The sequence below is a fragment of the Sinocyclocheilus anshuiensis genome, unplaced genomic scaffold, assembly GCF_001515605.1.
Source record: "Sinocyclocheilus anshuiensis isolate Anshui unplaced genomic scaffold, SAMN03320099.WGS_v1.1 scaffold94, whole genome shotgun sequence".
NCBI lineage: Eukaryota > Metazoa > Chordata > Actinopteri > Cypriniformes > Cyprinidae > Sinocyclocheilus > Sinocyclocheilus anshuiensis.
The window spans coordinates 574,329-586,380 of NW_015546049.1; the positions used below are offsets into that span (position 1 = coordinate 574,329).

The 12,052-nt window shown below is 37.0% G+C and overlaps 1 protein-coding gene across 1 annotated transcript in view; it reads left to right on the forward strand.

Moving 5' to 3' along the window:
• The window catches only part of LOC107699097 (integrin alpha-6-like), a 28,135-nt gene that overhangs the window by 7,243 nt on the left and 8,840 nt on the right, over positions 1-12,052 (forward strand). The window contains exons 2-12 of the mRNA XM_016500266.1: positions 6,566-6,693; positions 6,778-6,857; positions 7,579-7,840; positions 8,205-8,336; positions 8,944-9,157; positions 10,000-10,193; positions 10,412-10,500; positions 10,600-10,727; positions 10,925-11,014; positions 11,109-11,170; positions 11,305-11,468. Coding sequence (XP_016355752.1) covers positions 6,566-6,693; positions 6,778-6,857; positions 7,579-7,840; positions 8,205-8,336; positions 8,944-9,157; positions 10,000-10,193; positions 10,412-10,500; positions 10,600-10,727; positions 10,925-11,014; positions 11,109-11,170; positions 11,305-11,468 — 1,543 coding nt within the window. The remainder of the gene's footprint in view (positions 1-6,565; positions 6,694-6,777; positions 6,858-7,578; positions 7,841-8,204; positions 8,337-8,943; positions 9,158-9,999; positions 10,194-10,411; positions 10,501-10,599; positions 10,728-10,924; positions 11,015-11,108; positions 11,171-11,304; positions 11,469-12,052) is intronic.

Genomic DNA, 12,052 nt, shown 5'->3' on the forward strand with positions numbered 1-12,052 from the left:
CATGTTGAGAGAAATCAGAAGATGTTACTGTAGTTCTAAAATAAATATGAATATGCATTAATTCATCTCACTCACAAAAAAAAAACAGATTCAGTATTCCTCAAAATGAATAAAAATGATGCAACTCAGAATATGACGCAAACCTGCAATAGTTAAAATGTTAAACAACACAAATATCCTTTATGTATTTAATCCCATTCTATTAACCAATGTCTTTGCTTCTGACCTTCGATGATCCAGTTCAACCATACTAATAAGCAAAAATTACTCTAGATAAACATTTGTGTGACTTTTTTTTATTGCTAAAGTGTGTTGAAATTTCTTCTTCTGCATTCTACTGTACGGACGTAAATTTACTTTCCCTTCAGCTTGAGGCTTATTAATTTCACTTTTGGTGTGAAAAGGCTTTTATATTTGCCAAAAATATAACTTTTTTATTTTAAAAACAAACAAGCAAGCCCTGTCCAGATTAAAAAAGTAACCCAAAAGTAACTTAACGCATTAATGTAATTAGTTACTTTTTTATGGAGTAATGCAATATTGTAATGCATTACTTTTAAAAGTATAACTTTCCCCAACACTGTCAGTAAGTAAACAAGTGTGGGTTAAGAGTTGAGGAAACATATTCGGATAAAGTTTTGAATTAAAGACTAATGCAGTGTTCACGACAACTCAGAGATTCTGTTCTCGTTTCAGTTTAAATTCTTTTTTTAATTCTAGCTTAATTCTAGTTTCAGACAGTATTTGTTTCTGCGGCAACAGTCATAAATGCCGAAATGAAGCCATGTGCAGCTTTGTTGGTAATGACAGCTAAATTCACATCTTATCATAAAGAAAGCGCAACACTGGTCATAACAGAACAGAAATGTGTGTCATGTTTCAGTTCTGTTTGGACTTTATTTGCGTTTGAACCATTTCCCTGTCTGTGTTAGTCACCATGGCTACTGATTTGATTTGCCATCAAGTTCAGCTGTGTCATCTTGGTAGCCTGTGTATTTAAGTTGCCGTGTTTTCATTACAAGTTTTCTGGACTCGTCAGTAGTGTTATGTCAGTGTGTTGCCTGTCTGTGATTTGCTGACGCTGCCCTGTCTTTGAATTGCTTGTGTGTTGTATATTAAAGACTTATAGAACCTTCATCTTCATGCGTTTATGTACAGTGAATTGTGACAGTGTGTAGAGGTTGCTAGTAGCAACCATTTTGGAGTTTACATGATGCCATAATCAAATGAGAGCTTTCACAAAATTGAGTTGTAGTTACATGTTTGACAAAGATATGAAAGGACAAGTTGGAAGCTCAAAATTACAGTAATTCTGACATGGCACAGCTTAAATGCACCATAATATTTAGCTAGCCAGAATCAGTTTTATTGACACCTTTGCCAAACAATCTTACACTTTCATCTATTGTGTTTGGCCATTATTCAAAAGAAAAGGATTTGTATTATAACAAAATGTTGTAGCTGAAAATAAAGCTAGAGATAGAAAAGACTGCTTGTACAGTATTAGTTATTGTACATTGTAATCTGACTGTAAAGTAAATACACCTGTCTTTAGCCCATAAACTTTTGCATTAAAGTTTTTGTTGCAGTTGCAGTTTTATGAAATGATCAATTGAATTCGACAGTTTGAAATAATCAATTTGATCAAACATCCCAGCACATGAGTGGCTAGTGCTGCAGCAGTAAAGAATTATCTTGCAAATACTTTACAAGATCAGAGTAACGTTTTTCAATTTGCCAGGCCTGCAGTTTACTCTTTTCTATTATAAGAAACGCTTTAGAAGTCAATACCATTCTGTCTTTAGAATGAGTAATTGCTTAATTGTTTCTTTTTGAGTATGCGGAGAGCTTGACATTTTTAACAAATTAGGCATATTTCTCTGTGTCTGCATCACTCTGTGCATAATTGAGTGCTAGTGTCAGACTCTGGCCTCAGGAATCTCTCTGAAAAAGCTCTTAATAAAAAGAGTACTTCTCTTCTTTGTTCTCCCCTCCCCTCCCCCACCTCCACCTCTCTGTTTTCTTTCCTTCAATAGCTTAATCCCTCTCACTTTCTTAATTAATCTTCCATCTTCTCCCTTCTGTTGATCTATGGACGTTCCCTTTTTTAAAAGTTTCCAAAGATTTGAAATAAAAGTGTGTGATGTTCTCTCCAATTTCATATTTTTCCCTTGGAATTTTGGGCTTGTTACTCATGTATACATAAATGTGACAGAGCAAAACCACCTCAATAGTGGTAGTGAGGCGTATCCTTGTTGTGCTATTCGTTACATCCCTCTAGGGAGTGATTAATGGAGACACATTACATTAGCCACAAATCATTGGGGTTGTCAGAATGGAATGATGTTGTTCAGGAGCTGATTGTGATCCAGATTATTGCAATTTCCTGAAATGTGTAGGTTAATTAACATAAAGGATGCTGGTCCAATAACAAAGCTTTTAATATGAATGAAGGGGTCTTGTCTGCATTCATTGTAGGAAATATTGCGACTCCAGAGTATAAATCAGCCTGATCATGAGAAAACGTCATTATTTTCTGAGGCCTAAGAAGACTGCGTAAAAATGTATGAATGAGATCATACAAATTCGACACCAGTTTGCAAAACATAAAACAGAATTGCTATGACTGTGTGTATGAATATGTTCTTATGAATTTGTTGGTCAGTAATATCGCTCTCTCTTTTTTCTTCTTTTTTTAATGGATCATGCTAAAGGACTCTAGAATGTTCTTTGTAGTGTTTTGGATGTGTAATGTGTAATGTAGTGAATTTTGGGCCTGTGCATTGCATTAGATTTAATGTAATCATAAGCATTTTCATCAGATACAGCAATCTGTATGCTCTCGAGAGTGAAATGAATAGCAGGTATTGAGAGGCTATTTTTGCCCAGCCCAGAAAAGTTTGTTTCCCTTTCAGAAAAACAGTGCTGTCTCTGTCTGTTTGGAAAATGTGACTCTAAAGCTACTGTATTCTCTTTTTTGTGATCCAGACAGATCTTGGACTATGGTTGTTCACTCACAGAAGGAATTAGTAGTGATTGACGGAATTATCAGTAGATCAAGGCATGAAATGCATTTCTGAAAAATGGAGGGAATTCCCACCCCTAAATGTCTCTCCCTTTTTTTTTTTAAACTATGCAAACCCAGCACTAAATTTCAGGCCCAGGGATATGCAAACACATGCTCAGCTGACCTTTTTCGAGTTATCCAGATACAACAAAAATGATGTCTTTGTTCATCTGAATGCTTAAAAAAGAAATGTAATAATGACTGAATGGGTTCACACATTTGAAACGGACTGCACTTGAACTGCACTTCCCAAATATGACATTGAAATTGGAAACCCAATTTTTTGTCATTATCATCTGTGACCTCGTATGTTCCAGGTTTTCAGTACTAACACACTGAACGAAAGTAAGTTTTAGAGGCCTTTACACTCTTAGAAAAAATATGCAAATATTATACCTTTAAGGCAGCACCCTTAAAGCAGCACAGTATGTAACTTTTGGCGCTCTAGCGGTTAATAAATAGAACTGCACACATCTCGCGGAAGAACATTCCAACCGGAGCTACTTCTCTAAGTTTATGTCTCTGGCGATTCACGCAGGCATGTGTTACTCCGCAGCGGTGACGACCTGACCAGGCTACAATAGTCCAAATATAAGTGCTTATTATAAGTGTACCGTAGTGATTCGGAATAAGACAAAAACGCGGGTTGAAAGATGAATTCACGATGTACTCGCTCATTATATAAATTTTGCAAATTTTGAACACAGAAAAAGTTACATAGTGCTGCTTTAAGGGACATCGCTGTATCATATTTACCCCTAAAAGGTTCATTGTTGTACACTGAGGATACATATTACTACTCTAAGCTACTAATATGCACCTTTTAAGGGGTAGATGAAGTAAAAAGTAAAGTATTAAGTCCAGGGCAGGACGTACGGGGCCGGGGGCCCCTGGGCTTGAGGTTATGTTTGGGCCCCATACCTATACTACAAATGCCCTCAACTAGAACATTATTATGGAGTAACACAAAATACACAAAAATGAAAATATGCTTTCAGGTTCATATACTGTATACAATTAATAGCCAACATGTCTAGCCTAGTCAAAGTTTAGATGTAATATTAAATAGTCACTATAATACAATAAACAGGATGTGATCTCTCAGTTGAGAGATCAAAACCCTGAAATAACACTGAATGTGACCGTGAGCGCCCAGAAAAATAGTTTGGAGCGCGCGAGTACCGAATGGTTTAAAACGACGTGCAAATGATTAACTTTTGTGATGATGCAACACTGACCCGATTAGGCAAGTGACAGTCCTGTCAGCTGAGCGAAAGTCTTGTCTGGCAGTGTGCAGCAGCTATCTTAGTGCAGATTAGATGCGCTGATGTGAGGCAATTTTGAGAGTGAGAGCGAGAAGACGCGGTACAGCTGAACCACTCACGCTGTTTTCAAATGATTGACTTAATCTGATATTCTGGGTTCTTGACTCGAGAACGAGAACCGCTCCAGCAGTGGGCGTGTACGTTCATTATCCGGCTGCTCTGCTCGTGTTCATCTTCAGTTCTCTCTTCACAGCAGTTCAGTCAGTGTACTGTTTGAGTAAATAAATTACTCCGGGATATTGGTTTATTTCGACTCAGAGGGAGTGTCAGCCATGTTAAAAAAGTGAATAACTTAAGTAATTTGTGGATGAATGCTTACTGGAGACACGAACCGTTTCAAATGATTCAGTCAGATTTGGTGAACTGGTTCAACCGGTTCACTAAGAAGAACGATTAAGATAGAACGATTCGTTCGCGAACCGGACATCACTAGTCTGGCAGTGTGCAGCAGCTATCTTAGTGCAGATGAAATGCTCTGATGTGAGGCAATTTTGAGAGTGAGAGCCAGAAGACGTTGTACAGCTGAACCACACACGCTGTTTTCAAATGATTGACTTAATCCGATATTCTGTGTGAATTTTTTTTAACTCATCTAACCTACATTGTATATTAAATAAATGTTTGCGGGAATTTTCCAAACATGCGAAACCTGCGAAAAGTAGTAAAACCAAAATGAGCTATCCCGCACCGAGATTCAGGACGTGATTAAATATTCTATTATATAGAGATTTGTAAAATAAATTTCCACGACTTTTCCAAAGCTTTCTGGGTTTTTCATGACCGTACGAACCCTGTAAATGGCTATTTTTATTTTTTTAGAATTTATCATTATCTTTGTAAATGTGCGCTCTTTTGGGCTAAAGGCTTAATGGAACCGTTTAAAGCAGCCATGTGATCACAAATTAATAGGCGATTCGGCGCCGCGCAGACATGATTTAATACGCGTGTCCTTTTTCTATGTGAAAAAAATCATAAATTCCAGTTTATGCTGTTTGATTATGGCTTCGAATGTCGTAGTTGGAAGCTGGAAGCTGTTATCCCCCGCTGGCCCGTGCGCTCTGTTGAAATGCAACTAATAATTTCTGACTGGCACATAACTGAACAAATGTAAACGGGTTAAGGCAGGGCCCCCTACAAGGCGGGGCCCCTGGGCTGCAGCCCAGTCAAGCCCAATGGTAAGTCCGGCCATGATTAAGTCCCATAACAAGCTGTTGTACCCCTAAAAGTAAAACAGTGAGTCTGAAGAGTTCTAGGACATTGCCAAATACTTTTACTCTTCCTTCAACATTTTGGCGAGGGTATTGTGGGAAATGTAGGCTTTGCTCCAGTCAGATTCTTTTTGTCTATGCCCACAAAGAGAGCTTTTGTAGCTAAAATCTGTGAAGTGTTGGGATGAATGTTATTGCTGAACCAGTCAATCCAATGAAAAGAAAAGAGCCTTTCACTCTCATAAATGAAGTGAAACCAGAGATATAGCCTTTGTTGGTGGATATCCTAGGTTTTCTGTGGCCTAAATTTCTTCTATTCAGAAGAGAAAAGATATTCTCTTGAGTTGAAAGAATAGAAAGAGTGTACAGAAGACTTGCCCCCACTCTCGAATACACAGTGCACAAGTAGTGTGTCCAGAGAATGGCTTATTTTCTGTGTGGACTGTTGAATCTGCATTGTTTCCACTGAGGATCCTACTGAAGACCCATGTATGGAGAAAGAGAAGATAATAATAAAATGCTGAAGATGCTAGAGATTACTGCTAGCGATGTTTACTTTTTGTAAACATTTGTGGCGATGTTGCCATTTACTTATTCACAATCACTGTTACACATGCTATCACCATGTAATAAACAAATATCCATTTACAAAATCCATTTAATTCATTCATAAGTGATTTATTGTGTGTGCGACTGCTGACTGATGTAGTTTAAAAGAGTGTAAACAGATCTGCAATTTATTAGGACTATTATGACCACGATTCTGACCACATTGCTGACCACGTTTCCCAAAAATATATTTTTCTCACTGAAAAACATATTAAAACAGTATTTACACATGATGCATTTGTGTTATTTGGAGCTGCGTTAGCATAAGAGGGGGAGTCAGATATCATATCAGATTTGTAATATGAAATTCAATATATTGCGAATCCATGAATACATTTCTGTTTGTTGGTTTACAGGTTGCTTGTTGGTTCCCCAAGGGCTAGAGCATTGCCCGGGCAGAAGTCAATAATTACGGGAGGCATATACAACTGTGACATAAATTCTCCCAGTCAGTCATGTCAACGAGTGATGTTTGACAATGAAGGTAAACTCAAACACATGAAAGTAAGACACATTATAATGAGTTACTGCATGTGTTAAGTGAGGCCTTTTTATTGCGCATATGTAGAAAACCTGGCAGCTGAAAATAAGCAAAACCAGTGGATGGGAGTTACTGTACAGAGCCAGGGACCTGGAGGAAAGATATTGGTAAGGGTGAGAGAGAGAGAGAGAGAGAGAGAGAGAGAGAGAGAGAGAGTGTGTGTGTGTGTGTGTGTGCGCGTGTGTGTGCTCATATTTTGGATGCACTGTTATCAAAATTCTGGCCAATAATTATTTTAATATTATGGCCGATAACCGATAAATGGGAAGTGGTGCAGAATATAAAAATTCTACACTATTTAATCTAAATGAGTTTAGTGAATTTAGGAATTACGATGTACAGTGTGTGAAAATAAGATGACAGCCAAGGTAATCTAAATGTAAAAATAAGGAGAAAAATGTTTTGAGGTCAGTAAGATATTTTAAAATTATATTTTATCCAGCAAGGACGAATTAAATTGATCAAAATGTATAGAAGCTTTTTTATTTCAAATAAATGATATTCAGTAAACTTAAATTTTAAAATATATTAAAATAGAATAATGTTTTTTTAGACTGTAATAACATTTCACAATACTTTTACTGTATTTTTGATCAAATAAACGCAGCCTTGATGAAGAAAAGAGAGTTGCAAAAAAAACATTAAAAAATCTTACAGACCCCTTACTTTTTGAACGGTAGTGTATAGCTGAAATATCATTGCAAAAAAGTTTTTATTTATTATTGTTTTTATTATATATTATTATTATTTAATTTTTATTTAATTATTTTACAGTTTTATGCTAATTATTTGACTGATTTAAACGGAACTCCCGCTGTCTCTCTCCAGGTCTGTGCGCATCGCTACCAGCGACGCATGTTTGTGAACTCAGTTCAGGAGCTGCGTGACTTGACAGGTCGTTGCTACGTACTAAGTGAGGACCTAACGATTAATGATGCCTCAGATGAAGATGGAGGAGCCTGGATGTTCTGTAATGGGAGAAACAGAGGACACGAGCGCTTTGGATCATGCCAGCAGGGTCTATCTGCCACATTCACAAAGGACCATCACTATCTGGTGTTTGGAGCACCGGGTGCTTACAACTGGAAAGGTATTGATGAATTAGAGTGCTTGTATGTATGTGTGTATTGAAGTGTAGGTGAGATTTTGGTAAATTTCATGGTAAATCTAATTTTTGCGAGAATATTTAAAGTTGTTATGAGAAGGTCAATCACAATGGCCACTGTCAAACAAGACACATAATTCCCCACATCACTCAATTTTTGCACCATCATGACATGTTAATCCATCAGATTTTCTTTATTGGTTCATTGCATCTGACTTATTATATTTTATCCGCCCTTTTTAAACTTTTTTTTCTGGCATCTTTGCTTCACTCATTCACTTTCTCCATCCTCAACCCTTCACCCTTTTCCTTTCCTTGTTCACTCACTCCTCCACTGGGTGGATGTCAGGAGTGGTGCGGATGGAGCAGAAGAACAGCTCTCTGTGGGAAGAGAATATCTTTGATGACGGCCCATATGAAGTTGGGGACGAGAGCCGACTTGATCCAGACCTGGTGCCTGTCCCTGCTAACAGTTATTTAGGTGAGTCCATCATCACATAACATCCCATTCATCATTTATTTCACTCCCTCCTTGATCCATCATGTGACTCAGTCTCCCTAAAGAATTCTGGTGTGATTAGGATATATAAACTTTTCCAGCAGAGTTTGGATACAAGGCATAGATATAGATTGCCATTCTTACCCTTTGTGTGGTTTTACTCCTTTTTAGGTCTGTTTGGTTGTTTGTGCTTATTGTTTAGTCATTTATTTTTCATGACTAGCATATCCAGTAGCCTTCAGTCACCTCCCATTCAGGTGGCCAAGGAGAACGTTTATGATGTGGCATCCAATAGCTATTTAGGCTTGTGGGATTTCTTGGACGCCAATTTGATCAATTATTCACGTTCAACCTGTCATCATTTTGGTCTTTATACATCCTATACATTGTGTCCTTTTTGTGAACAAATGTGAATGTTGTTGCTACATTATTGTTTTGAAGCTGTCTTTGTGTTGGTATCTTGTTTACATCCACATTGCCTAAGCAAAACTATGATACTACATACTACGAGTGTCCAAGTCAGTCAGAATCATGCATGTTTTTCATTGATGCTGTTCATGGGTTTTATCATTGCATTCTTATTATTCAGGTTTCTCTCTGGACTCTGGAAAAATGCTGACCAAGAGAGGTCAGTTGACTATAGTTGCTGGGGCTCCAAGAGCCAATCACAGTGGGGCAGTTGTGCTATTAAAGAAGGACGAAGTTAAATCATACATGTTGACAGCTGAGTACATCCTAGAGGGTGCCGGACTTGCCTCTTCCTTTGGCTATGATCTTGCAGTGCTTGACATCAATGGCGATGGGTAAGATCCAGTACAACAGAATTATTATATTATATTATATTGTATTATATTGTATTGTATTGTATTGTATTGTATTGTATTGTATTAATTAATTATATGTGACCCTGGACCACAAAAATAAAGGTAAATTTTTTGAAATTGAGATTTATACATCATCTGAAAGCTGAATAAATAAGCTTTCCATTGATGTATGGTTTGTTATAAACTATATTTTGGACAATATTTGTCCGAGATACAACTATTTGAAAATCTGGATTCTGAGGGTGCAAAAAAATCACAGTACTGAGAAAATCGCCTTTAAAGTTGTCCAAATGAAGTTCTTAGCAATGCATATTACTAATCAAAAATTAAGTTTTGATATGTTTACGGTAGGAAATTTACAAAATGTCTTCATGGAACATGATCTATACTTAATATCCTAATGATTTTTGGCATAAAAGAAAAATCAATAATTTTTACCCATACAATGTTTTGTGGTCCAGGGTCACATATTATATATTATCGCAGCAAAAATAGCTGCCCACTGCTCCGGGTGTATTCACGGTGTGTGTGTGTGTATGTATGTGTGTGTGTGTGTGTGTGTGTTTGTTCACTGCTCACTGCTGTGTGTGTGCACTTGGATGGGATAAATACAAATTCCGAGTATGGGACACCATACCTGGCCACACGTCATGTCACTTTATTTGATCAGTGATACTTTAGTATTATACATAATACTAAAATATACTTTTATTAATTTTATTTTATTACAGCTTTATTTCAAGTAAAAAAAGAATAGTTTTAGTTTTAGTTACTAATAGCAACACTAGATGTTGATTATTCTGAACTGATTTTTAAAACAGGTGGCACGACATTGTAGTCGGAGCACCTCAGTACTTTATTAAGGACGGTGATATCGGTGGGGCCATCTATGTTTATCTTAACAAGGAAGGGGCTTGGGACAAGATCACCCCCAAGAAAATTGAGGGAGCTGCTTATTCCATGTTTGGTTTGGCTGTGGAAAACATGGGAGATGTGAACCTGGATGGTTATCATGGTATGTGTTTACTATGTAGTCTCTTCTATGAATAGAGCTAATGAAAAACATCCAGAACCAACAGGTTCAAGGAAAGATACATAGAGGAGAAAACATGCCGTAGTATACATCAAATAGTAGGAAACACTGAAACATTTCTATGATAATGGTGATAACCCCAATAATATTTGAATGCAATACGTAGTTAATTTTCTTAATGTAATCCTGCTGATTTTCAGATGTTGCTGTTGGTGCCCCATATGACAGTAATGGAGCTGGAAACGTATATATCTTCCATGGTTCACCTCAAGGCCTGAAAAAAGCCCAGGTTCAGCCATATATTCACTTTTCTTTTCTTTCGGTTTTGCTTCAGTATTCATTCATTGTTTTATTAATTCCTTTTCAATAACTTTTTCAATGATTTCAGGTTCTTGGAGGAAAAGATCACAATGTGAAACTCTTTGGATACTCTCTTGCTGGGAACATGGATTTGGACAGAAATAATTACCCTGATCTGGCTATCGGATCTCTCTCTGATTCAGTGTTTGTGTACAGGTATGATCATATTGATAGACAACCTGTAATGATTATTAAGGATACTTTATAAACAATGATATTGTTTATGAATATTGTTATACAAATAATTTTATTTCATTTAATATTAAATGGTGTAAAATGGCTACAAAATCTAGTATTCATTTAGCGATATGGATGAATGACTGAATGTATTAAGTATGGGTCTTACACTATAGGGCACGGTCAGTTATCAGCATTGAAAAGACTGTTACCACCACTCCAAAAGAGCTAGACCTCACTAAGAAAAACTGTGGAGAAAATATATGGTGAGAAAACTATAAACAAAACAAGCAATCCTTATAATATTAGCCAATAGCCAGTAACCCCCATCTAAAAGCGAGGTTTTATTGTGTGTTCTAGCCTTGATGTGAAAGCCTGCTTCAAATTTTCAGTCAAACCCAAAACCTACAATCCTACACTGAGTAAGTACATGTTTCTAATTTACCTTCACAGGTTACTACTCAGTAATTGTTCATCTCTGTCATGCAGGATCTTATCTCTGTAAACAAATGCCAACACTTTGTTATTGCTTTGTCTTTTTTTCCCCCTTCTTTAGAGGTGCAATACTCTATCAAGGTTGAATCTGAAAGGAAGAAACTTAATCTTCCTTCCAGAGTCATCTTCACCCCGCGCTCAGCAAATGACTATGAAAGCACAGGAGTTGTAGAGCTCAAAAGTCAGGGCACAGAAAGCTGCGTTACCAGAGGTCTCAAACTGCAGGTACAGCAGATCAAAAGCAGCTTTATAACTTCCCATTTAGATGGTAAAATTAGAACTACTGAGTGACATGCTGTTTAAGTAACAACTTTAAATTGAGGACTTTAGAATAACCTAACGGGGCAATTGTGACAATAAATCAACAGCCATAGTAAAGAATGGCTTGACCGTAATAAAATTAAAAAGCAAGTACTGCCATCTAGTGGTAATTGTTATTACTTCTGGATTAAAGAGATAGTTCACCCAAAAATGAAAATTTGATGTTTATCTGCTTACCCCCAGGGCATCCAAGATGTAGGTGACTTTATTTCTTCAGTAGAACACAAACGAAGTTTTTAAAGTCAAACCGTTGCAGTCTGTCAGTCTTATAACGCAAGTGGATGGGAATCACGGCTTTGAGAGTAAAAAAAAAACATACACAAACAAAACCAAATTAAACCCTGCAGCTCGTGACGATACATTGATGTGTAAAGACACGAAACGATCGGTCTGTGCAAGAAACTTAACAGTATTTATATCGTTTTTTACCTCTGATTCACCGCAATGTCTGAGCGCGTTCACAACATCCGGCGCGTGACGCGTGTACG